The sequence below is a fragment of the Columba livia genome, chromosome 11, assembly GCF_036013475.1.
Source record: "Columba livia isolate bColLiv1 breed racing homer chromosome 11, bColLiv1.pat.W.v2, whole genome shotgun sequence".
In the NCBI taxonomy this organism is placed as follows: domain Eukaryota; kingdom Metazoa; phylum Chordata; class Aves; order Columbiformes; family Columbidae; genus Columba; species Columba livia.
Genome location: NC_088612.1, coordinates 11815001 through 11842796, shown reverse-complemented (window position 1 = coordinate 11842796; position 27796 = coordinate 11815001). Strand labels below are relative to the sequence as shown.

Genomic DNA, 27796 nt, shown 5'->3' with positions numbered 1-27796 from the left:
ATGATCAAGTCTGATCATCAAAATTTCTGCCAGGGATTAAATTTTTCTTTAAATCTATTATCTTACCTATTTGTCCCTTGGCTCTGAGAGCAGCGTGTGTTGGGACAAGATCCTCTGTCACTTACCAGATCTGAATGTTCTGTTGCGCATGAGGGACAGTGGCTGCCCCCGTGGCCCCGCCAGCCAGCCCAGGCAGCAGCAGATGCTGGAGTCAAAACCCTTCTGCTCTCTTGAGTTATTACATTATTTTTTGTGTTGTCAAAAGGTCTCATAGAGCTGACTATGAGGTTTTGTAAACTCTGGCAGGGAGGACTAGGGTCACTGCAGTGGTTCTGATTTTACCTTTTAAAAAGACACTGTAACTCATCTACGCAAAGGACTCTCCTGGGCAGGATTCCATGGGAAAGTGTTTATTTAGTTCCATTTTGCTCAGTTATGCCTGCTGTAAGTCACACTGTGCTCCAGCACTCCAGAACTGCACTGGCTTCCTAGTAACATTTGCCTTTCTAGGTAATTCAAGGTGTTAACCTTGGAACATCATCATTTTAAATGCTTATTTTTCAGCCCAGACTCCCCTGACCTCTGCCTTTAATGTGCCCACAGAGCGATGTTTTCAGGACTGGAGGAAATATAATTTACTGACAGACACTCTCGTCAAACTACCCTTGATACCAGCCATGCAGGACACCTCAGAGCTTTGAGAAACCAAAAGGGCTCTGCTAAAACCACTCAGCCTGTGCAGCCCACGGGGAAGACTCGTTAAGACGAGGATCCACAGAGGGAATTCCACAGGAACATTTGTGCTAGAGATAAAGAGCTTGAGCTATCGTGTGAGCACATTTTAAGAAGTTACTGCCCCTCAACTGAGATGCTGTAGATGCTCCCAGGCCCCTGCAGCTGGGAAACAAAGGTTATTTCAATCCCCGCAGCGATACCTTTAACCACACGCACTGTCATGTGTCACATGGTGACCTCTGTCTGTATGTTGATTTTGCAGCCAGTGTGAGATTGCCTCTACCTTCTTGCAGTAAATTCTGCTTCTCAGACATTCTAAAAGCCAACTGAAGAGCAAAAGTAGTTTGGATGAGCATTTTTTCCTTTTCCTTCCCAAGAAACTGATATCCCACAGTCAGCTGTTCTGTACCAGCCAAGAGACGGTAATTCCTGACCCAGGGCTGGCACTTCTTGAGGCAGAACTTGACTGCTTTCCATTATCTCCCTCTGCTTCAATTAGCCATTATGATTAAACCAAATTGTTCATCACTACCATCCTATTTGCTATGAGAAATTGTCAATATTGCCTCTTCCTTAGATTCATCCTCAAACCTCATATCTGCATTCTTACAGACACTGGTTTACTCAAAAGAGTACAATAATCCCTGTAATTATTTTTACAGAGCAAAATACAAGAGATTCAGAATATTTTGAAATTAAAATAATCTAATCATCTTAGCCATAAGATCATCTGTAATTACCAGCTTAATACAGAATGCACTTATTTTAGGGAAAGAAAAGTCATTAGAAGAAATTAAAATATGATTTTCTTATTCACCCAGCTCTGAAAGCAGCCCTCCAGGCTTTGTTGGTTTGTTTCTCCTCAGGCTGATAGAAAAAGGTTCCTTAGGTCTGGTCTAAATTTTATGCTGTTGTTAGAATAACCATGTGTTCTACCACCCTCCACTTCTCACCGCTTAGAAATAAAGCTTGTTCAACAGAGCAAGCAGATATTTCTTGATCTCAGGGGGACGGTGTGAAGTAACATAGCTGCCCCACTCACCTGCTGCTCCATAGTTTGTGGATGGACGAAAGTCACAAAATCAACGGAGAAGTAACCAAGCACTCCTTTTGATTTACAGGTTTCTCCAATTTTTAAGCAGAGGGAATTGAGAACTGCCGGATCAACAGAAGACTGCGGAATGGTGGTGCCAGATGATCGCAAAGGACCGTCAGCATGGAGCTGCTCTCCGGAGGACACGATTTCTATCTTGCCTGTTGGCTCTATCAGCATATCCACTGTCAGGTTTGTGACTTTTTCTGCACACGGGAAGGCTTCTATCACACCACCTAGCAAGAAACGAATTAGCTGTGAAGCTGGTAATCAAATTCACATGTGATGCTCTTCAGAGTGCACAGAATGAAACCATCCCGCTCCCGTTGTGCTCAGCCATTGCAGGGAGGGCCGTTATGGAGATACAGTGAGTAAATAAGTGTGAAGTGAGCAGTGTAGCTAGAACCCAGGAATCTCCTAGAAGAGAATGAAATATCTCATTTGTTATAGCACTGTACAGTTCAACTAGTGGCTTTTGAGCTGCAGAGGCTTTGCAAGCAGTTCCGAACTATATTCGTCCACATGAGAAACTTGGTGTGTAGGTGGGAAGGTTTGTACACAACAACTTCTAGCACGGTTTCCCACTGGGAAATCACAAAGAAAACTGCTCGTCACTCCGAATTTGTCTTTTTACTGCATATAATGCCAGAACTCAGTTAGGACAAACTAATATGTCACATAAATTGGTCTTATGTATGTTAACTGGCATTATTTTTCAAAAGCTTTGAATCATCATCTCTTCCACAGATAAAGAAGTATATGAAATGTATATATCCATTATATATAATACAAAACATTGGCAGGGCAGAATCAGCACAGAAATTTACTACTGAACCACAAACACTGCATCTTTTCTGTCCAAAATTTGCCATACAAATATAGGGCATTAACATGTCTGTGTGAAGCCCGCTCCCAGATGTGCTGATTTTCCAGTGATCAGAGAAAGGTTTTATCTGCGCTGCCTCTTCCAGACAGACCTGGGCTCAGTTCTGAGCTCTGGGCCAGTTGGGCACTGGCCCCCTTCCATCCGAAGGTGCCACGGGAGGGTTTAACGCCGGAAGCCCAGCTGAGGGCTCGGCACCATGCAAATAAAAACTCTCCAGCTATCAGACTGGAACTTTGGTTGGAGGGCAAGAAAGAGCAGGGCCATGGGCTGACAAGAGTCTGTGCTGGTCACCGTAAGGGACAATGTGACACCACGTTACGGGTCCTCAGTGGTGACACTGCCTGCCTGGAAGGCAAAAACTGGGGAGAAAAGCTCAGGTCTTCTCCAGGCCAGTTAAAGGTTACGAGCACATTTCACTTCATGCAATGTATGTACAGAGCATCCAGAGTTCACATATCGTTCCCTTCCAGGTTGTATGGGAGAGAAACGGGAATCTGGCAGGTGTTTGCTCACCAGCACCTACCAAAGCTGAAATATTCTCACATTTACCTATGTGCAAACTCACATGCCAGCATTCCCTGAAGCCCTTTGCAAAGAGTGAGGGCCTCCAGTACCCAGGATTAAAGAGCTGGTGCTTAGTGATTCAGAATCACATAATCCAGGATTAATACAGGTTAAATGCTTGGATAGGACATATGAATGATAGAACGCTTGCCTATAATTCATTCGTAAATGAACATTTGAAGCATCATGGAGAAATAATAGGAGATAAATATTTAAATGGGCCCAAGATTAACAAGAATATGGCATACAATATGGTATAATTACTCCTTATAACACTTAACAGCAACTTTGCAGTCTTATTTACCTTGACTAAGAAATGTTTGGAGGAATTTTTCCCATGTAGGGAATCGTTTCTCATTGACTGGCTGTACGTGCTGTGCTAAAAGGCCCGGCAGCTCCTGGGAGATCTTCACCAAAGCTGGCTCCTGCAGAAACAAATTAAATAGAACCACAAGCAATTTTACTACAGAAATGAAAACTGCTTGTGGGGTGATTAAAAACCAGGCCTCCAACAGGCAAAAAAAAAAAAAAAAGGCAAAAAAAATGTGGTTACTGTTTACCCACAGCCAGGAAGCCTTCTTTAATTTTTCTACTTCCTACTCCTCCCTCCTATTGGAAGCTGTCCTCTGAAAGACATACCCCCCCTTCAGTACAGCATCTATTTCATGATAATTTATATCAATAATTTGATCTGGCAACTGAAAATGCTAAGCACATGGTAACTGCTTGGGGATCAATACCAGCAGTCAATAACTTCTACATTGTTTGTATTTTGAAGTTGCACATATTGAAATTGTCACATAGGCCAGAAATAGTTTTACTGATTCTGTGTTTAAGCTCTTACATCAAACCAAGCACCTTTTAGTTAGTTTAAAACAAAACAAAAAACTAGGAAGAATTATCAACTCAAAGTGTTTCTGAAGCAGGAGATATCATTTTATACTCTCCAATCTAACCAAAATTCACAAGTGTATTTGTGCCTCTGGTCGAATCTGATGATTCATACTATAGGAGATAAATCAGCTTTTTCTGAGTTTCAGATTCTTTACTATGTTATCACACAAAACAAACCCATTAAATACAGAAACTGCATTGCTTTTACTGTTCAGAAACATCCCAGAGCTACACAAGCATATAAAGTGCAAGGACCCCGACTCTCTTGCTTCAGGCTCCTTTTCTTGCTGCTTCAGAAGCATTCGCTCCTTCCCCTGGGTCTCTTTGCTTCTGTTTTACATCCTCTCTCTTCAGCATCCCAAACTTCAGGAGATGACCAATCATCCTCTGATCCTGGCAATGTCCTAAGCCACAATCATATCATCTTGGGCTTTGGAGGAACGATAAAACCTTATGGCTAAAATCTAACAATAGGAGAAAAAAAATATCTCTATTTTTCCAGACCAGCGAGCTTGAAGAGATGGGCTTTGTCACGCAGCGCACGATGTGACGTAACCAAAAATACAAATTCAAAATCAGCTTACTGTGATTTATCTGCCAGAATGAGGAGGATGGGCCGATGACCAGGGAATCAACTTTGCATGTAGGAGCCCTAGATATACCTTGTTCCTGAACACAGTCTACCTGAGACTTCGGGGAAGGGACTTTCTGGCTGTGTCACAGCATCTGGCCTTGAAAGGGGGACAATTGCTGTCCCTACCACACATGGAATTGAGAGAAAAAATGCCTTCAAAACATTGAGGTGCTTAGATAATGATGCTGATCTGGGGTATGTAGGCTCCTGTTATATACAAGGAGAAAGATACTACCAAAATGGTTTTAGTCAGTATACCATAAGCATCATGACCTTAACTTTATGGCAAAAACAAAGGACCACAAAGCCCGTGAGATCCAAGTTCAGAATTTACCAGATTTGGGTCTTGCACTGCTCATTTCCTTAAAACCTCTAAGGAGGAATTCAGGTTTTGGCTGTCTCAGCTGACCAGAACAACAGAGCAGGGAGCAAGTATCAGTTGGCCTTGTCTTGATTTGTATTTGCGTTGAAATATTGCTAAGGCAAGAAGTCATGAGACTAGGTGATTCATTGCATTATGAAAATCAATGCAGCTTTGGAAAGATGATGTGAGCCATGACAGATGTCACCGAGTTGCTGACTTACAAATCGGTTTGCGCCTCTGAGCGTGTTCAGCAATACCTCTGTCACACCGAGTCTCATCCCTGAGATCTCATCACTTTGGGTATTGTGCAATTTAAACAGAAACATTAAAAAAAACCAACAAACAGAAGAAGTCTGCAATGGTTGCCTGAAAGCTTTTGATAAATTACTGGGGAAAAAACTAATAATCCCAGCTGGATGCATGGAAGCATTTGAGAGTGCTGTGACCAAGTAAAAATTAAACTACAGGCATGTGAACTGGGGTAAAATTTCCATGGGAATTGAGGGCAGCTGCGCCAGCTCCATGGAGAAGTGCTGGGGACGGCTGTATGTCCTTAAAACAGAATCACAGAGTCCTAGAATGTCTCAAGTTGGAAGGGACCCATAAGGACCACCAAAAGTCCAACTCCCTGTTCCTCACAGGACTACCTAAGACAAAACCATATGACTAAGAGCATTGTCAAGATATTTAGAATCATTTTGGTTGGAAAAGACCCCCAAGATCTTCGAGTCCAACTGTTCCCCCACCCCTGGCACTGCCCCATGTCCCTGAGAACCTCATCTCCACGTCTGTTCAACCCCTCCAGGGATGGTGACTCCACCACTGCCCTGGGCAGCCTGTTCCAATGCCCAACAGCCCTTTGGGCAGGAAATTGTTCCCAAGATCCAACCTCAGCCTCCCCTGGTGCAACTTGAGGTCATTTCCTCTGGTCCTGGCGCTTGTTCCTGGGGAGCAGAGCCCGACCCCCCCTGGCTCCAAGCTCCTTTCAGGCAGTTCAGAGATCAGAAGGTCTCCCCTCAGCTCCTGTTCTCCAGGCTGAACCCCAAAGGTCCCTCAGCCGCTCCCATCACGCTTGTGCTCCAGCCCCTTTACATTTGAGATCCCTTTGTAAATTTTTATACCAGGTTTTGGAAATAACAACCCTGGTTTACCTGCACAAGAGCCCCAGCTTGACAGAAGCCTGCCCTGACACAGAGCAGAAGAAAGACTTGGCACCTGAGTCTTGAGCACCAGACCATCTCTCTTTGAACAGAGTTGTTTTCAAGGCTCACACATGGCTATGAAAGAAAGCTCCATAAAGTGGCTGCAAAATAGAGCAGAACTTTCAAACTTTACCATGTACTGAAGGGCACAGCTACCTGGCTCACAAAGAGGCCGTTGGTAAGACACAAGTTCTCCATTCACCTCATTTACGCACATAGTAACGTTGTGTGCGGGTACTCGGTGTTCATGTGATGGATGTTAGACAGGCAAGACTGTGGTACTAATAACTAACGCAAGAAAATCTGAAAAATGTTCTTGAGATCAAACCCAACATGTGTATGTAACACTTAATGCCATGATAATCAAGGTATTCATGGAAGGGAGTCAGGCAACCACTTTTTAAAGAGCAGCACCTGGGATTCTAGTTAAAGGGTTTTTTTTGCAACTCTAAGCTCTAAAAAGGCAATAATCCTGATTATAGGGAGTTTTAGTAGGCAAATTCAAGCCCAGATCTAACATTCGCTCATGAAGTCAAACCTTTTAAAAGGAGCAGTGCTTGGTAGGCTAATTTCATTTAGATTGGACGGTGTCTCCACTAGAGTTTACCAGTGTTTTATCTCTTGATGTGGCCCAAACCAATTCAGAATCATAGGCTCAATGGAAACAGAGCATTTGTTGAAATTTTTCACTTGATATTTCTTAGCACCAGTAAAAAAGGAGCAGCCCAAGTACTGGTTACGTCATGGAGAAATCTTTCAATCTATCCAAATCTGCTTTGCACCTTTTTATAATAACGAATAAATATTACACCTTTTTTCCCCAAGGATAAAATAATTCCTCACCCTTCTGCAAGCTGAATTTTGAAAGGCTTTCTTAGAATGGCAGTTGCAATAAAAAATTAGGACCAAACGTGGCACATGTTGAAGGCATTGGTAGGAAATCTACTTGAGACATCAGTCACAGAAAAGCCTGTTGAGAAGATAAGTAAATAAATAGAAAGAAGAAGTAGACTTAGAAATAGGAAGAAAGACCTGGGGACAGAAAGAGGCTGCGGAGCAGAATGCGTGAGAAAGACTTAGGGCTTTTTAGCTAAAAATCAGATTGAAAGGCAATTATTTAGACACTGCAAGCAAATAGAGTGAAGAAAGTAACTCCAAATAAGTAAAGCTGCCTGGGCCAGAGAAGAATAAAATCAGCAGAGAGATCCTCAGCAATACAAACTGCCGCAGCTCTGCTCAAGTCAATGAAGCTGTGGCAATTTATGCCACTTCAATGGCACTATGACAATTCATACCATTTATACTGTGTATCCTTTACACTGCGATCAGTGGAGCTCTGATAACTTATTCCAGCTGCCTTGGCATGAATTGGTCCAGCGCGGCTTATTCTGATGTTCTCAGCATCGCCAGCAAACCCGGTTATATTAGAAGAGGCCAGTGGCTCTCCAAATAACCGTCATTATTTCCTATTTTGAAAATTAAACCAATTTAACATTTTTTTCTAATTCAGACAGGTACATGCTAGCCAGAACCACAATCTACTGCACTGAACAAAACCATTTGAGAGGTTTATAAAAATGGAAATGTTTTTGGAAGCGATACACTGTGAATACCCTATCTGCTCAAAGTTTGCATCCTGATTTAAAGCCCAGGCATTTAATTGTTAACTGCAAATTTTAAAATTAAAAAGTGCCAATTTTGCTTCCACGAGCTGGAAAAGTATGTTCTGATAGAAGGTAACATCATGTAAAACAGCCATCATTACCAAGTAACACAAATGTTTTTTGTATGTAAAATTGCTTTGTAAAATATTTGCTCCATCTGCTGAAAGTAGCAAAGACAATTTTCCCCGATAGCTAATGGCCCATTTCAGCTGGATGGCAAGCGATTCACCGGGGCTGCGCCTTGCATTAAGCAGGATGGCGAAAAACAGCGCGCAGAATTCTCCACTTATGCCGTATTATCTACTCGCTGCTTCCCGAGAGCCCGTCCCTCATTATCGCGGCCTTCGCCGTGGATCAGCACACAGGACCGGGGTTGCTTTGACTCAAGAGGCTTTTTGTCAAAGCGAGGCACATATGCTATGCTTCAATACAAGAGCACAAAACAGCCACTTTCCCTGACGACAAGAACAAGGAGGTTAGTTCTCTTTCAACTTTCCAGCACTTAAACTGCTGTTCCTTTTTTTCACACCACATGGGGCCATGGTTTTCTCTTCGGGCTCATGCTGGCACTCCGCACGCTGAGGATTTCAATATATAAAGATCAAGCACTTACTTTAATTCTAAATCCAACTATGTACACACACACACAAAAAAAACCCCACTGGCCTAATCCACCCCCCCCCAATTGCCTGTTCCATTGTAGACTTTGCTATTTGCCATTCCTCCATTGAGAAGCGCGTGTTTACATTGTGCCCCCAACTCCTTCAACATCTGCTAACAGACCAATAAAAAATAAATAAACCAGGATTGTTTAGAAAGAGATCCTTTCTATTTCCTCCAAACACTCCTAAACGGGCAACGGCAATATGCTGCCAGATCCCTTTTTGTCTCAGAAAACAATATACGCGGAGAATATAGAATTGCTGCAGCCTGTGCTACCAAAAAACAGACAGAAAGAGGATTTTGAATCTCTGTGAGCTTGTCAAATAATTTTGCGTGTTTATGCACAGCACGTTAGTTTGAGATTAGGATAATTTTATTAAATGGTTTGCTTTTTCAATCAAAAAAATCCTGCATTGCTATTTCATGCATAAAAGCATGTCCTTTGCAAGGCTGCAGCACTCTTCTTTCAAGGTTCCCTGCAACTACCTTCGGAGCAAAGAAAATGTAACATAATTATCATAATCTTCAAAAAAATCTCTCGTTAAAAAACTCATGTTTATTTCAAATGCGGCATTTGTAAATTCAGGACATTGGGATGTTAATCCTCATACAAAATAAGTAATATTTGAATGAGACTTGTCTATATTTGAATGAGATCTCTGCAAATGCATAGACAGTACAGATGCCCTCAGATTAATAACATTTTTCTAATGATTTTATTTTTCTCTGTTTCAATCTCTGTAAATTTTGTTTGCTTTTGTTCACTTGCCCTCCTTTCTGGCTCCTATCTCTAAAGAAAGGATTCTAATGAATTCCAAAAATCTGATTTCAAAAAGAGAAAAGACATCATATAGGTAATCCCTGTCACTTCCCAGGAATTTTGTCTAAATTGCGGAGCAGCAGTGCTAAAGGAATTGTCAGACAAAACCTGCATTGCGTTTCACAAACACCACACGGCTAAACTTCTTTCATTCGTAGAGTTGCCTCTGTGCTACTTTTTGGATTTTAGCAAAACAAACATTTTTAAAATAATCCAAGCAGGCATTTTATTGGCTGCAATAACATTAACGGATTTCAGATTTCTTTAGTGCTCTTGCTTTATCCTCTCCTTCCACGCTGTTATTGCGGCAAACTGGCACTTAAATTCAATTGATTCAAAATATTCAGGATCCATATGGCCTCAAACCCTGGAGCTGAAGTTCTGATATTGCCTCACTGCTGTTTTCCAGCATTTGCCTCTACTCCAGTCCCCAGATGGTGGAAGTAACATTTAAACCTCCTTTCCTCTGCCTTGTACAATAGACCTTGGCACCATTTCAACTGTTTACTCCGGTAATTAACAGCACTGATACCACAACAATTACAACTCCTACAATCTTAACACAATAATGCTATGAATTAGTGAGAGCTAATGGCTGGAAGGTATAGTGGTTCCAGACTGCGAGATCTGTGCATTTTTAGAATAAAATAAAAGGTACAAACAGCACGCTTGCGGTAGACAATGATTACCTAGTAATTAGTTTACACAAAGCTTCCTATTTAATGGCAAAACGCTGTAATTAACGCGTGACAGAAAATCAAAGGGTACTTTGTAAGCATATGAAAAATTAACACTGCAGGCCTATAGCTTTATGTACTGATTAGAAGCATATTAAATCAATAGGACATACAAACCCACAGCTTGCATATCTGATTATCTAAAGTCTTAAGAATGGATATCATGGCTTTAAATTAACCAAGGGATACAATTATCCTGCTTTATTTTACTGAGGATTTAAGAGTCACCTGAAACATCACTATGACAGCATCATAGATATATTAATAAACTGAATAAGAGCACTACAGTCTGTTCACAGAGACAGTGAATATTTAAACTATATAGGATATATTGCTGACAGAGCATTGCCCATGCTAGAAAACAACCTGCAACTCTATTGCTTTATAGCTAATCAGGTTCTTCATTAACTCCTTGGGTTCTTTTTTTTTCCCCTAAGAAACATCCCACCAGCTGGAAGAAATTTTAAAAGCCTGTCAAAATGTTGCAAATTGATATTCTGTGGATCTGTCAGAATTTCTGGCCCTCTTCAGGCTGAAAAACTTACCACACCTGCAATTGCGAGTGCACAAACCCAGCAGCAGAGACGACGTCCCAAAGTCTGCCCGGGGGCTCCTCAGTGTTACACTAACACCAACTCCACTGCTTGCAGTTTATTCTGGTTTCAGTAATATTTGTGGTGCTATCCCAGAACAAAGCTGGTGGTGTTCCAAAAGGTGATGGGAGCGGTGAAAAGGAGAATGGACAGAGAAGAAGGAAAAAAGCAGTGTTGGGAGCTACCCTGTGTTCCCAGGCTGTCAGAAACAACCGCGTGCCAGCAATGCCGTATTTCTGAAATTACACCTTTGACAGTATTACGGTTGGTTTTATTTTGATCTGTTTACATCTGCTTACTCTTTACTCTGAATTCTTCAGTAGAGAAGCAAGATGTGATCTGTAAACTTCAGGGTTCTTAACGGGAATGCAATTCATTCAACCAGTAAAGAATATGCTCACAACTATTCGTGATTTTCAGATAGTCACAAAGTTTATCTGTTACTTATTACAGGACTTCTGAAAGTTGAACACTTTTTTTTTTTTTAACTTAAAAGAACATCTGGCATTTCACATCATTTTATCTTGGCCTTTGAAACAGTAATTTTCCAATAGCAATCAATACAAAATCTGCAACCAGCGTCTGAATGTTGCTTTATACAACTCAGACCAAAAGTCGTATTTCCCAGATTTATCACCTTTTGAAAAGATGTTGATTTCCTCTTACATATTTTAGCGAATTAACCAAGATATAGTCTGTAAGGAAAAGAAACCGTGATGAAATCCTGTGACACAACTGGAGGCCGCAAGATTCAAACACTCTAACAGTTAAAACACAAGGCTGCCCAAGTGTGCTAAATCACTTTTTTCTTCTACAACAGATATTTAATGGAGTGTTTTGAAATGGTTGTGTAGCTTTGGTCAGTTCTAATTGAGAGAATATTTGTTGCCTGTGTTTCCGCATCTTGTTTTAATCTTGTATTTTCAGGTCTTTTCTTCTTTATCCCCATACTTACCCCCTTTTTGTCTTTAGTCTAATCTTTGTTATCTTTAGGATTGCTACTTGGTAAACTCACATCGTGTTGCTGGTCCTGGTGGTTAATTAAGAGTTGCAATGTAATAAAAGGTAATTTTAAAATTAATTTGACTAGTAATTTAACCTAGTGATTTAGATACTATTTAGAGTTCTATAGTTATACACAGGAAGGGATCTCTGCATAGTCCTGTGTTATTTTATGTAAAAGGGGAACTGTTAAAAGAAGAAAAAAAAAAGGGCAACACTATCAGGAGGGTGATGTTATCTTTCCTCTAAAAGGAAGGGAGGATGCAAGTGTTCTGAGAGTCTGAGGTGGCATTTTGAGCCCCAAGATTTGGAGTAAGAGACCAGGAGACATCACAGACTTTGACAAAAGTTCAAAAAGAAACAAAAGCACCAAATAGACTTCTGTAGACCACTTTTCCACCAGCGTCCATCTGGAATTCTGAGGGGCATCTGAGCAACTTTCTCCAAGGTCATGAAAAATGGCTGGATAAGGTCTGCTTAGCCCCCAGTCTTGTCTCTGATGGTGCTCACAAGTGGATGCCCAGGAAAGAGCATTTAGACAAGGTTCTTAGGGACATGGTTTAGTGCTATAATGAGCTTACGTTATGGTTGCACTTGATGATTCTGAGGGTCTCTTCCAACTGAAATGATTCTATAATTCTGTCCTATGAAAGGATGAAATCAGAGTCAGCGTTTCCATTCCCCAGATACTCTCCCACAACCTCCAACGATTTGCAACTCAGAATCCCGCTAAGCCAGAAACTCTCAGCGATAAGAGTCAATAATTTTCCATGAATTTCTGCAGTTTTCCAGTAAGGGTCCATTTAAGTATAGGTGACATTTTCCAAAAACGGACCTGCTGACTTTCAAAAAGAGTGAGCCACCAAGCTTCTCAGCATACTTCGGAATACCAGAGAATAATAAGCATTGCAGACATCTTTCTCTAGGTATTTTTCTGCTGTGCACGGACTGAGTCTTTAACTGGTACAGAAAACAGGTTGGCAAATCATGCTCGAATGGCACAAGAGCATTTCACACAGCACATAACGCCTTACATGCACATGTTAAACAGTTCAAAATCTTATTTCCTCCCTACAGTAGTAATTCACATCGCAAGATACAATTAAACTGGTAAGGTGTCTCTATTTACTGATGGTTTTGCTTGTAACTGGGGTCAGATCTTGATATTCTTTAGCAAATTGAAGAACGTCTCCACAAATGGCCTCACGAGTGCCAAATGTGCATTTGTGGAGGCAGCAGTTGTCTCAATATTGAATATTATTAGAATCTGGGCCTCGGGATGAAATTTTTTCTCTGCTGGCAGACTTCAGCAATGCCCAGTGGCATGAAGGCCTTGCCGAGACGTTCAGCATAGTTTGTGAATTCAACCCTTTACTCAGCTGCAAAATAATTGTTCAGACAACTCAGATGCTGCATTAGCAAGGTAAAATACATCGATAATCCTGTCCTGCACTTCTGTTTGCCCAATGTTATCTTTGAAATGAGGAATCTAAAATCAGTCTCATTTTTAGACGGAATGGATTTTTACACAGTTCAAACTCACGAACTACATTATTTTTAATCTGTTGCCTACTACATACCAATGAGGAAAATCTGGGTATCGTGTCTTAAACTGCTATGCAAATGAAGCTATTTGTAAGTATTAACATAATATAGTGCTTACAGTCATATTCTCATTTCTAATAATTCTACCAGAATGGAGAGTCTTTTCACTGTACTCTTAGCCTGCAGGATAGTCTTTCATCAAGAAGCTGAATTTTTCAATAACCTGCCAGCATCCGTTTTGTATGTGGCAGCCTGTGCCGTTGACACAATGTCTTCATTATCAAAAGAAACAGGTCTACATTCTGTAATAGGACATTAAAGCATGCCTCTGCTCATAAACTAATGCTTTGATGTTTAAAAGTGTATTCCTTAACAAAGGATGATTTTAATTCTCAGCTCTCAATGGTAACACTCATTGGAGACTGCAATTCATTATATATAAAAAAGGTCTCCTGTTCTACAAAAGAGGGTTAAACTTGGAAGGCAGAAAAACTTGAACACACATATTCAAACAAGACGCTCAAAATGGTAGCAAGTTTCATGTTTTGCCCAAGCCCACCTTCATACTGGTCTGGATTTACGGAAGCTTTTCTACTGGCTCTAGGAAATCAGGTCAATTACATTATTCCGTATAGATTTTCTAACTTCTAACACATGGTTTTGTTCAAGGGCTTCTAATGGGTTGATTCCTGGTTGCATCAAAGCTCAAAATAAATGCAGCATAGAAGGGAAACCAAAGAATGCCAGTTATCACTGTGTCCTTTATGCAGAATCACTTGGCCATGAAATAATTGAAAAGGCACAGAAACACAAACACTAATGTTAACACCAGGTAATACCACTTATACAGGGAATTTATACCAGGAAAGAACTAAGTAGTACTAGTCCCATGGGCTCAGAGGTTGGGAGCAGGAGCTGGATAGAGGAGTTTTATGTCCCAGAGAGCTCAGTGGCCGGAGATGCTTCTGCTGGCGTTTCACTGCTCGACTTGCACCAAGCGAGGGATCTTTAGCACATCAGAGAAATTAGCCCTTCGGCTTTAAACAATAAGCTCTATTTTATAATGCGGAATTATTTGGTAGTTGTCAAATGCAGCAGAACTGTAATCAGCATAATTTGAAATTTTAATATACAATATAATTCAATCAAACAAAAATTTCAAACCCGTTTTGACCGAATTAAAAAAAAATCAAAAGAGCTATAATGAGTAGTTTATGTAAATTAAACAATTCTTTCTGGATACATTCCTTCTGGCTTTAAAACCATTATATGAGGAATGAATTTGGCACAATATACGGAAATATCAAATGCTTATTGAAATTAACACATTTAAATACCAATGAATATTTAAACTACAAATAATTCTCTGAATGCCAGAACTAATGAAGTCTGGTTTCATATGGATTTTTATGTGGTTGAAATGTATCATCTTACAGCCTCTCTCCATCATGTGCATTCTTTGGAATCTACTAGTGCCTGAGTTCATGCTCTACCGTTTCCCTCCATTGGGTATTTTGGGGATCTCTCTCCTCACCTAAACACCCGCTGTAATGAAACAGGCAGGAGTCTAATGATCTCTGAGACCTCAAGTGTTCCGGCGTACACAGCTGAAAAGAGCTAACAGGTTTAAAAGTTATTAGTGAGGAAAAATGTACTGAAAAAACAATCCTTAGAAAGCCAGATTAATAAGCAATCAGTTTGTATGTGGCTTCAAATGGATTATTGTTCAACCATATTAGTCCAACGCTTTGTTCCAATAATTCTAGGTTTCTTTGTAGATGTAAGTGTGAACTGCCTATTTACCTTCATTTATATGTCCTCACTTTGAATAAAAACACTGTGTAAAATGTCTACATTATTGCATATGAGTGAAGTGTTATGACACCCAACTTATTCCACAGTTGGATGCCAGACATCCATTTATATTTTGGAATATTTAACTGTTTTATTTGAATTACTGTTATCTATTGCTTTGTACAAGCTAGTCTGGGCTCATAACTCTGACCAAAGTCTTAAAATGAAAGATCAGATAAAAGATTTACCGTGAGAAAGAAGCCCAGCGGACTATTAAGAAGCCGTGACAACAAGACACCCCACTCCTTCGTTACTCACATGTGCGCTCTTCTTACTCCACTTCTCAGGGCTGTACCTCTGACGCTCTTTTTGAAGCCAGGGGTAGCATTTCAAACGTGAAATAACATCACAATAGGCAGTGCCATTTCCTCCAGATCCCTCGTTCGCTTTAAACAGCCAGCGCCGCACATCCATATTGTCAACAATCAGCTGGCTGAGAACACGAATCATCTGCGGAGCAACGACAAAGATATTTTACACTATGACAATGTTAAATTGTTCCTCAATTAAGACTTCCAGTTCTCAAATATTTGGACTTGAAATTTCTTTTTTCTTGGAGATGCTTGTGTTGTTACAGTTTTTTTGGATACACAGGGAAAGCAACCTTCAACATTTTTTGATGAAGAATCTATGGCCTTTGTCCTTTATTTGAGTCCACCAAACCACACCCTTCGGTGGTCGGTGGAGCTGTGATCTGCAGAGAGAAATTTGCTTGTCCAGGTTTCTGTCTCATCAGGATTTTAGGTTTTGGATAATCAGTATTGCTCAATAAATGTTTGTGATGGGGAATGACAAGGGATGGACTCCACGATTTGCAAAATCTGAGGAACAGTTGTGCCAGATTCTAACACCAGCCAAAACATCTGTGAAATTTTCCTACTGGAGAGTACATTATGTGGTTATAAATGTACGAAGGAGTTACCAAGCAGGCTTTATAAAAATGCTAATTATTTATTTGTGTATGTATACAGATTTAAATGACTTTAAAATGCCTTTTGCCCAGCTGGTGTAGGATGCAATTAGCTTCTTAGAAACTGCAAATGCCTTTGAACCTGGTAAAAATGTTATCAGATCTTGTTGCATTGGCCTTCTGCATTTTTACAGAGGGACTTTTGTTTCTTTTTTAAAAATGATAACCTGAAATACAATTACATGTGTGTTCCAGCTGTTATTACTTGTGGCTTTTGAGAATCGCATAAATGACTCCCCTACAGTAATGGAAAAAGATCAATAATATTGTAAGGGCTGTACCAGTCACACAGAATTATGTGCTATCTTTAAGTGAAAATTGAATTGTGCTTTAACATAGTGTCACCTTGCTTTGATTATTTAACCTAAAAATGTCAATATTTCATACCAGCAAACAACAGAAGTAGAACTTCCATAACACTGTAGTATGAATCAAAAATATTAGATCCAGATAAATTATTTAACAATAAATCAAAGAGTTGTTTTTCAAATCATTGATCATATATTCATTTCATCTACTATAGAAGTTGCAATGTATTTGTGTAGCTCAGATTGTTTTCAGTGTTAAAGATGATTAATAAAAAGCAAAGCACTGTGAAAAGCCTAAGAAGTAGGAATTCCTGCAAACCATGGCACTGGTTATTTTCCTGTATGAGATGTAGCACCACCATAAAAATATTTTTGTAAAAAGTCAGTACCTGTCATACTTAGATTATTGCAACATCAGCTTATAGAATGTAATACCGAGGCATTGAATAAACAGATGTAAACAGAACATAGTACAGAAAAGTTTTGTGCCTTGTAATTTTAGTTTAGTAATATCTTGTTCTTTTTTACTGGTCATGCTAACAAGACAGGTGAATTTAGCAGTGGGAAGCCAGGTATGAGGTAAAACTCCAGTTGCAGATATGCTCAGTGAACCTCAATTTGAACGAATTGACTTCCTAAGGGGAAGAAATTCTCCCTTCAATAAATACTAAATTTTCCCAGAAATCCTTGTTCTATTTTCAGTCACTGATAAAATTCCTATTAATTTCATTGAGGCCGTGACTTCATGGAGCAGCAACAGAAACTGTTTGAAATAACTGAACCAAATGCCCTTACATATCCTCAAAAAAGAACATGAAGAACACCAGAACAATTGTGTTACTTCCTGATGAGGATACAAATTGCACTTAATGGGTGAGATACAACTGAAAAAGAAGCAACCTCATACATGATTTAATTAAACCCAGTTAGGGTCTAATCAATGTTATAAATTGGATGAAGTTTGTGTCCTATCGAGCAAAAAGAGGCATCTGCACGTGGATACATCCCGGCCCACGTCCCGCTTACCTGGTCCATGCTGGAGATGTCAGACTCTCCGGGAGGGGTTGGCACACAAGCGCTGGCAAAAATGCGTTTACTTCCAGACTTGGTACTATAGAGATGAGCCACTTCTGGCACCGAGCCCAATATAGGGACATTTAGCATGTCAGCCACTGCTAAATCATCTTTGTGGGGAACCCCTCCTATAATGTAGGCATCTCTGCTCTGGAGAAGAATTTTTATTTTTTGGATTGTCTTGGGACTGTACTTCAGTTGAGTGGCCAGGCACATGTGATGCTTCTGTATAGAGATAACATTATTCTTGTTAAAAGGTGTTCTTCTCTGTTCCATGAACCTAATTTATAACATTGCACACGATAAATACATTATTAATAGCAGGCTGGGTTATGACCTATCCTGTAGCTTAGCAGTTTAAATTGATAAAAGCTGTTGGGGTGAGGCTCCATAATCGTGCACATCTTTAGTGTGTTGGAAATGGGCTCGCTGGGAATAGAACTAATTACTACACATCTGTATTTATTTGATCCATGTGGAATTACCCTTCTGTCAGTCGGCAGAGAGGCTGGTGGCCTTTGGATAATAGTGATTCATCTCAGCAACACTTCTGGCATGGTTTAACTCTAAAGCTCCTAAAAATCAATACAAAAAAGAAGAAAAACCCCTATAGCAGGGATGGTATTTCACCATACAGTTCACCAGTATTTTAAGCGATTGTCTGAGAATAAAACACTTTGATTTACAAAAGCTTTCACTGATCACATTAAATTACTGGGAATATACATTTCCATTACACAATAGTTCTGATAGCTCATGTGAACACAGCTGCAGAGCACTCAAAGAGAGGGTGGGATTTTGTTGTTTAAAATAAAGGGGTCTCAACTTCAAGAAATTTTTCATTTCTTCTAAAACAGAAGATCTATTCTGAACAAAGCTAGAGGTTGAGACAGACAGGGATGGACACTATACAGCAATAGTACAGACACCTCCACTGCCATAAATTGCTATAAACAAGTAGTTGTAACAAGAAGGAAATCTTCCCATGAAATTTCATCTAACTTAAGCCCTAGTCAGGAAAGTAAGTACTCCTGGATTTGCCAGGAATTTTCAGGAGAACCCAGAGTACTTTCCTTCAAAGTCCTGGACTGGAGAACCCAGAATGTTTTCCCTCAAGGTCCTGGATGCTCCTTCACAGGGGCTGAAGTATAAATCCTGATTCTACTACGACAGCGGAAAAGGAAATGGGAAGCCCCTCAAGTGGATAAAAGGAATCCCCTTTTGTCAATACCAAACACACAGCTCCAAAAAGAGCACTCAAGTTTCTCTGTAAAGAAATCAGACATACTGCAAGGAAAGTGAGGATATAAGTCAGAAAAATTAGATACTCTTCAACATTTTAGTAGGAAAAAGGGAGTCACAGAAGTGTAAGGGCAAAAAGAACAACAAACAAGTTTCCTGGAGCCTTTTCCTTCTGTCAGTTTGAAAACCAAGACTCTTCATGTTCCGATTGATTTGTTCCCTTTCTCCTGAGCGTGGTACAAAAGCAGGAGATGGCCCGTTCAGTTGGGCTCGTGGCCGTGGAGAGAACAGGATCAATTTCCAGCCCCGGTCACTCACTCCCTGGGGCCACGAGTGGTGATGTAGGGGCGAGATTTGCTTTGTGTCTCTCAATAATGGATTTTACAGTTAATTAAGGAGTGCAGGAAACAGGCTGTAAAATCTAGTTCATTCCTGCTCCGAGTGGTACAGCTGCCATGATATACAGTTGCGCGAGTGAAAGCAGGTAAAAGCAAAACTGAGGAATCCTCAGAATTCCATCACGATTGCACAAAATAGTGGTTGGCAGGTTAACCAAAAAGCCAGTTCTTGGTTTTCTCAAACCTGTTGATTTTTTTATAAACTTCTCAGGATCAGAGAAGCCACCCTTGGCATCAGCTTTACTATTAATATGATGAGCAAAGTTACCACTCTGCTGTTTCAATGTGCAGCTAGTGGAGAATCAGGGTAGGGTCACCCTTTGTTAGAAGTGTTTCATGTTGCACCTGGATGCACCGAGTCACAAGAGGACACTAACAGCCAGCAGCTGTCTAAGGACAAGGGCATTTGGACACCCTTTTCTCACAGGACTACGTGCGTCTGGTGTCTTCCAGATTTTCCTTCCATCCAGTTCCATCAGAATATCCAGGAAATTGGGCAAGGCTGATTTGTGCTTCTAGAGTTGCTCAAAGGAGCCTGTTAAGGTGGCCTTCAAGCCATATGTTCACATATTAGGAATATATGTAGATAGATTAGGTACAACAGAAGTTTTTAATAAAAGAAACTATAACCCTTACACAGACGAAATGACGGCTAAATCCACGGTCGCTGAAGCCAATGGGTGACGATGATCAGTTAAGAGCACAGATTCCTCTCCTCACAAAAGACACATTTCCTGGACACATTAGTTGATAGATGGTAAAGAACATATGCTCAATGAAAAGAATGTAGGTTGAGGATTTTGCATACGTTGCACTGCGCTGAAGAGCCAAGGGGATACCTCAGCCTGGTGTCAGGTAAAACCCATGGTTGTAATCGTTAGGTCCCTTCATCAGAGCATGTAAGCATTTCCCAGTAAATCACAGCTGCACAATAAATTTTTACAAAGCTGTTCAGTCTTTTCTTTCTGGAAAAGAAACTTTGTCTGGAATATTTCAACAGAAATGGGAAGAGGGAAGGCTATACACAAGAGACGCATGCTTGAAAACAACCTGCTTCTACAGCAAAACTGCTTCAGCCAAATCACCATGACCAAAATAGTCCATGAGAGAAATGTTCCATTCCTGGACAGCCTGTCCAGGTTTAGCACATTTTTATCCATAATGATAAATAATTGTCTAGAACACATAATGATGTGTTCTAGACAATATTTTTAGGATGTTTTATGTGGAATGCTTCTTAAAGCTTCCAATATTTGATAGGTATTGCTGGAAAAATAAGCAGTATCCAGATGGAAAAAAAAAAACCAGCTACAATTGTCAAACTGCAATTTAAAAAGCAAAAATATATCACTGGTATTTATCAAGGATTTACCACCCCAATAATTTTACTTCACAAGGTGAAGGCCCAGCACAGGCAGCTCTGATTCTTGTAGGTTTCTAGTGTTGAGATAAAAGCACAATACTAAAGCAAAGCCAGCTCCTAAAAACACAAATATCATCTCTTGATGCTTTTCCTCCAACTTCAGAGAAAACATAACACATTCATATCTACAGAATTCATTTGAACTATGGCAAAACTATCAGACAGCTCTGAGTCGGGGTCCCTCCATATACAGCGAAAGAGCTGAGCACTTTTCTCACATAGATGTTTCCAGACTATTTCAACAGAAAATGATTCATCCACACATGTGAGTGTTTTGCTGAACAGCTACTATAGAACTACATTTGAAAAGCAACACATTTACAAAATATAGAAAAGCTTATTTACCTTCTGAAGCCATTAGTTTGAAACAGTATATGGTACAACAAATAATTGTTCAACAAAATAACTAGAAGAGGGTTATTAATATATATTAAAAACAAGAGCAGGGCTTTAAGCATAGACCCTGGAGATACAAATGGACCCCTAAGTTTCATAAAGATCAAATCTCAGCTAAGACACTATGAACTGAATATGTACAATATAAAATTATTCTCCACTGCAGATAATCTTCACTGCACTGTAGTATTTTCAGAAACATTGTGTGTAGTGTACATTCATTAAAATCTCTTTTTAGACCATGGACCACATGGATTTAAAACTTACTTGACAGGTTTAGAACTAATATTTCTGTATTATCTAACCTATGCAGTTTTAAGTTCTGTTCTTTAAGTAGTTCTGAATTGGATTTAATTAAAAGAACACTACAAACACACAGATGATTGAATACTGGGCTGCCTGGAGATTAAGTCTGAGTAATAAGAATGGTTTACTGATATGATTTGCTTAGAGATATAAATCTATCAAGTTCCCAGTCCCAACTATATAGTAAGAAGGGACAGTGGTCTACAAATAGCCAATATAGGACTATCTCAACTAAGTCTATAAAACTAAACCGGGATATTTATTTCCAATGCTCTAACTAGTAGTCTAATCAGTAAAGCCCTTAAACTTGCAGTAATATTTCACTGATGTGTACCAGAGCGTTACAAGTTATAAAATTTCCAATTTAATTTTACTGCATCCCTCAAGCTGTAGTAATTAGAAGACAAACTCACAGGGAAGCTGTTTATAGCTTCAGGGGTGAGAATTTTGAACCTGTCCTGCAGGTCAGCCATGTCCTCAGGGTTCCCAGATCTAACAGCTGCCTGCAGACCCAGGAGTTTATTGTAATACCGCAGTAACTCCTCACTCAGCTGAAGGGGGCAGATGTAGATGACGTCCACGTTGGCATCTAAAACAAAGGGGCACAATGTTCATTACTGGAAGAAAGGTAGAGTCTATTCAGAACAGCAATCTGAGACTTCCTGATCATTTGCTAACAAATAGCTTGCCTAAAAAAAACCACACTGAAAATAAAAATGAGATCCGTAATTCCCAAATCTTAGTGGTTTAACTGCTTTTTCTGTGCTTCAGCATTTCTCTGAAGACAGGTCAGCAACCCAAGGAAATAGCTAGTTTTCAGAATTCAATTCTGCAGAACATATTGGGGGCAGAATTTTGCAAGTGTTGCAGGGGGATTTATATGCACGACTCACATTAACATCAATGGGAATTGCACACTGCTTTAAAAAAACATATCCCATTAACTTCAGTAAATTATAAAACTGAGCAGTTAAGTTTAGGAAGATGATGAAATTCCCTTTTCATACGCTGCCTGGATTTTGTACGGCCTGTTCCTATTCTTGTCCTGTCCGTACAAAAGCTCACGGCAGGATACCATTAATAACTATCGCTGAGCGTGTGAGTGTGCAGATTAGCGAGTTAAATACCACAGTGTGAAAATCTGTTTTTCTGCATGTAAAACAACTTGGGCTGAAAGACAGTGTATACACAAACACTTAGAGGTGAGAAAGTGGAATTCTTTAATATACACTGGTTTGGAAAATTTTAACTACTCTGATCCTCTAAAATATTAATGTAAGAGATGAGTTAATGAATTAATGGGCCTTGCAACAGCAATAGAATATGCTGCCAAAAAGCACTGCTAGGTTTTGATCCAGCTCCTGCTGAAATGGGTAGGAAGTCTTTCATTGTCTTCACTGGGCACAGGAACAAGAGCCTGGAAAGTGCCAACTGCTCCCACACGGGAAGGAATCAGAGGCAGAGCACGTATCGAACTAAGGAAACCCTGAGCCTCATGTTGGAATAAAATATCCCACATTCACTTGATCTAAAACTGTAAGGCCAGAAGCTCAACTGAAGCATTTTAGTAGAACAGCATCTCACAATCAGCCCTGTATCTGAAGCTCCAACAGAGCCTACATATATATATATAATACAATTCATTATCGTATAAATTTTTAAAATAATTAAAAGAACAGTTCATTAGAACTGGTAGTCAATACTATGTTGTTTTTAGGCATTTACTCAGAGCTGCAAAACAAGCCTGAAAATTTACCAGCTATGGTACAAAAAGACTCCTCGCCAATACGGGCTGTGATGCTGAATGGACTGCACCATCAGAAATGGAGAAGCTCGGGTGAAATTGTTGAATAAAATGCTGCAATACATTTTACTACTCTTAGCACTGCCCTATAAAGAGATATACAAGTCTGCATTGGACACGGTGGGGCTCCAGAGACAGATTAGCTCATAGCAGATTACAACAAGCAAGGAAATCCTCTGGTACTCTAAAGAAAAGGAAAATCAATATGGTAAATATCAATGCTCTTCTGCCAGGCACAGGTAAAGCATCTGACCTAGTTAATAATTTAGGTAATGTTTAACTAGTTTGTGTCTTACTCACGGTCTATTTTACAGTAGAACCAATTTTCATGTTCACAGATTTAAAATGAGAAAATGCCTGTTCAGTGTGTTGACTTTATCCCTTTAAGTTTGTAACTATCATTTTAGAAACAAACAAAAAATCTATGTTAAAAAAAAATAAAACTATTGCAGAAAAACACGATTAGTGCCTAGCTAATATATAAAGGCAATTACATTATTATTTTAGGCAACTGTAAATTTCTGGATCTAATATATTTTTGTTATGAACTTACTAAGTGGTATTTATAAAATAATAATGATACTGAAATATACATGAATCATGTAAAGCATGTCATTCCAGGGAGCCAATGAAGTTGGTCACTGACGAATAATGTTCTTCACTGCTCTGCTTAACAGAGGACTGTCATTCTAGGAAAAACTTTTAAATGCATGTGTTTTGCCTCATTTACTAATTAAAAAAAAAAATCAGTTTAAATAAGGGCTTGCTCTTTTCTAGCACATCTCTCCATATGAGCCTGAATGAACACTAGAATTAGCTACCTAATTTTGTAGAACACTAAACACTTTTGATCATTTGTGGTGCTCAGCATGCCCCAGGGTGAGGCTGCTTTACCTTAGCACAGAGCTGGCAAGAGTCAGCATTGTTCTTCTTATGAATAACATGGGCAGGAGCAAGTGCCACAGCAGATAAATTACTTTGAGCTTATCTGTTCTCTATATTTAACACTAATACAAAATGTCCTCATCGGACATCCTACGGGCAAATAACAATCAAAAAAGAGGCAGCCAACAGCTCATAACGTACCCAGTATGTCACACAGCCTCCCCATCTGCAAGTTCTGCTGGAGAGCGAGATTGGGAATATGCTCACGGGTGCACTGGGAATAGCCTGGAAAACAAGTAAAGCCCCCCCCGCAACCTGTCTTCAGAAAACCCATGGTACATATTTGAAAGAAATCAGACTTTTGGATTAAAAAAAAGCTGTAATAAAAAGATTTTATATCCCAAATGTGTTATAGCACTAATTACATCAGCTGTATGAATTTACTTCTATTAGTGAACTAATGTAACACCATGTTTTTATGTCATAAGATTTTAAATACAGACCTAAACATCCCAGACCTATAGAGCTCTATAATTTAAACATGTAGACTGAGTATTTTGAGTCTTCTACGTTGCTGGATTTTTTTTTTTAAACAGTGAAAAAAAATGACACCATCGTGAAGGAAGAATCCTGGTACGTTTCATCTTTCACACAGATAAAAGGCACCAAAGCCACTTCATTAAGGAGATGTCGCAGTGATACCTGATCATTTGCTGCAGAGGAGGAATGAGGGGCAGCCTGCCTGAGCTTGGCTTATCTAGTTAGGGACAGACTTCCAGCTGATTGCATGCTCACATTCCAAAAGACTGCAGTAAATGCCGTGACCGCTGTGACTATAATCTCTAATCCTGTAATTTTTAAATTCAGCTAATTCTAAATTAATCAGAGTGTATATAGAAACACACACAACTGTGCAACATGAGTTGCGAGTCACAACAGCTGTGACTGAATCCATAAGGAAGTTCAATGTAACGTTCCGCATAAAATCTCACCTGATCCACTAACAAAATCCTCACAACATTTCACATTTCTGCACATTTCCAATTATTGGAAAGTGGAAAGTAGCTGGTTTCCCTACTCTAAACTGTCCTCTTGAAAATACATGTATTTTCAAGAACTAAATGGAGGCAGAAAAAACAAGATGCAAATATCACTTGGAAAATCAGTAATTATTTGAAAGGGATAATAGTTGAAGTAGCAATCAAAAGTCAGAACTTGCATGTTGCTGTGGTTCTGCAGATACACTAGAGCATCACACCAACTACTGCATGTACTTTTCTCAGATACGTTAATAAAACGTATTAATTCACAATATATTAGCTGCCACTGACATGACCCCATTAGATGTAACGAGAGGAATATTCACTCCTTTTGAATCATTCACCTTCCAATGGACATTACAAACCACGTTAATCTTCACACCTGATACATTTTGAACATGGTTGCTCAGCTGACAATGCTTCTTAAAGGCAGAGGTTTAATATTCCTTTCCTTGCAGTTTACACAAAACTAACCCAAATAAACTGCGTGTACTGTGATCATACTCTATGCATTCTGTATAACCTGTGCCATCATCTCTGCTTTGTTACGTACAGCTGCTTTGTGTATCACTAACATTTTGCTCCACAGCATTTGGTCTACAAATACACGAAACATTTCAGATAAATTTGCATTTTCCAGAAGCCAAAGCTCCTATTTGGATTCAAAGCAGCGCTACTTTAGTTGATCTATACCTGCAATCTGGTTAAGTTAAAACTCCAAATGGTGTCTGAAGACAGTGATGGGGACAAAACACTCGAGGATGTGGCTGCTCATTTGCACGAGGCATCAGCGCATCTCAGCAGCTCACTGGTGGGGCTGCTCTGCGGGAGGGGCGACCTTGCAAAGCAACATCCAAGAATTGATTTCCGAGTTCAGTGGTACTGACAGGACACCAAGGGCCTTCCTTCCTCCTTCACAGGAGTTTTACGGTCGTGTGTGTGAAATGACTTCAGTGGAATGCTCAGGCAGAGTTATGGAAGTACTAAAATAAGAGGTGTTTGAATTAATGGTAAAAGGACGTGCTTGCACCTCCCCTACTATTTTCTTAATAAATTTGCTCATCTCCAAGTGTCTTCTCTCAACAAAGAGTCCACGACAGTTTTCAAACTGGCCTTTGGGGCGGACACAACCTGACAGTTTAAGTGACCATGGGGCAATATCTGATGTGGAAGGAGGAAAACGAGCTGTCAAGGATTCAGCCACCTTGTGCTTCCCATGCTTGGGAGAGGTCTAATTAACAATACCCAACTTTTCTCACCATACTTGTCACACCTACTGTTCAACTGAAACTGTTTTTCAAAAGGATTCATGTGTCCCACATGAGAAATATACAGTAGGTTATATAAGGTGACAATTTATTGTAAATGTCACTATTCGGGTAGAAAGATTGATCAAGTCACATAAAAACAGCTGAATGAAAAAAAAAGAAACAGTATTTGAATCCCAAATACTACACAAGTGTATTCAACCATTAGAGTGTGGGAGTAAATCTGATTAGAAAGTTCAAATTCCTTTTTCCCTACAATACCTGGCAAAAGTGCTAAACAATCTTTAAACAACAGAATCTACTTACTTTTTTAGTTATGCTAGAAATGCAAAGTTTTTGTTTTGGTGAAATAAATGGAAACATTTGCTCCTCACAGCAGTATAATTTAAATCCATTGCTATCCCTTTTCCTGGATTATTTCCAGAAACTTGACATGAATCCGAAACTGTTGTGAAAATGAAGACTGCTGAGAAATTCACAGTTATGACTGTCTCCATTTACTGGAAATTCCGCTTCCATAGGAAGAAAACACAGAGTCTGATTTGCCCTAAACGCTGATGTCAAGGAAACGTGAGTAGAGAATTTCAGGCTCTATTTTTGATTTACAAAACTGAACAGAGAAACCACGAACAGTGTATCAAACTCCTGTGTCTTGGTGTTTATCTGCTCTGCCCCAGTTCTTCTAATTTAGACACCTTTTTATGATTACCCAGACCCAGATCTTAAAAAAGAAAAAAGAAAAAAAAAAGAAAAAAATCCTGCTGAAATCAGCCATCATTTTGCAGGTTTAGTCCTCTTAGACTGAAACAAATGTTACTTGTTTAAACTGCTCATCTTCCTAGAACTCAGTTCAAACAGACTTCTTAACTGTAACATTTGATAAAGAAAAGACGGCAAAATATTTCAGGGTATTCAGCAGTTTTTCAAAAATACTATTACATGATGTGGCAGATCGAAAGTATAATTGGAAAAGGCCTGAGAACAAACTACACAATGTTACCAGATGGATGTGTTCCAGAAATGGGCTCAAAATTATACAAATGTTTTTTAAAATGTCACATGTGTAGGACCAGAATAATTAAGCATTTAAATTTATTTATATTCTTACACTTTAAAGGTTTTTAGCTTAGACCTTACGTTTTATCTCTTCAAATTTCAAATATGAGCTGTTCTTAAAATTATATTAAACCAAATTGGATCAATTTCTTTGCCATTTTATGTTGCTGTTTCTCAAAACCAGTCCAATCTTAACATTTCAAAAGAAAAAATGCTACGTATTTACATTACATTTTAATGACCTAAATGTTTCTTATTTACTTACTGTAAAAGCCCTATGGAACTAAACCAGAACTCTTGATATAGTCAATGCATTTAATAAAAACAAGCATCAATAACTTTTTCAAATCCTTCTTTTGGAGGGCATAATGTATTT

General features: G+C 39.4%; 1 protein-coding gene across 12 annotated transcripts in view; it reads right to left on the bottom strand.

Annotated features, from left to right (window-relative positions):
- IQCH (IQ motif containing H) overlaps positions 1 to 27796 on the bottom strand; it is an 82182-nt gene that overhangs the window by 16423 nt on the left and 37963 nt on the right. For 6 of the 12 annotated variants that reach the window (XM_065076759.1, XM_065076760.1, XM_065076763.1 and 3 more), the window contains 7 exons: positions 24258 to 24341; positions 21781 to 21956; positions 17555 to 17827; positions 15509 to 15700; positions 12433 to 12495; positions 3583 to 3703; positions 1778 to 2064 (listed from right to left, as the gene is read on the bottom strand). In XM_065076759.1, coding sequence (XP_064932831.1) covers positions 1778 to 2064; positions 3583 to 3703; positions 12433 to 12495; positions 15509 to 15700; positions 17555 to 17827; positions 21781 to 21956; positions 24258 to 24341 — 1196 coding nt within the window. The remainder of the gene's footprint in view (positions 1 to 1777; positions 2065 to 3582; positions 3704 to 12432; positions 12496 to 15508; positions 15701 to 17554; positions 17828 to 21780; positions 21957 to 24257; positions 24342 to 27796) is intronic. The other 6 variants (XM_065076768.1, XM_065076761.1, XM_065076762.1 and 3 more) reach the window with 1 other exon arrangement.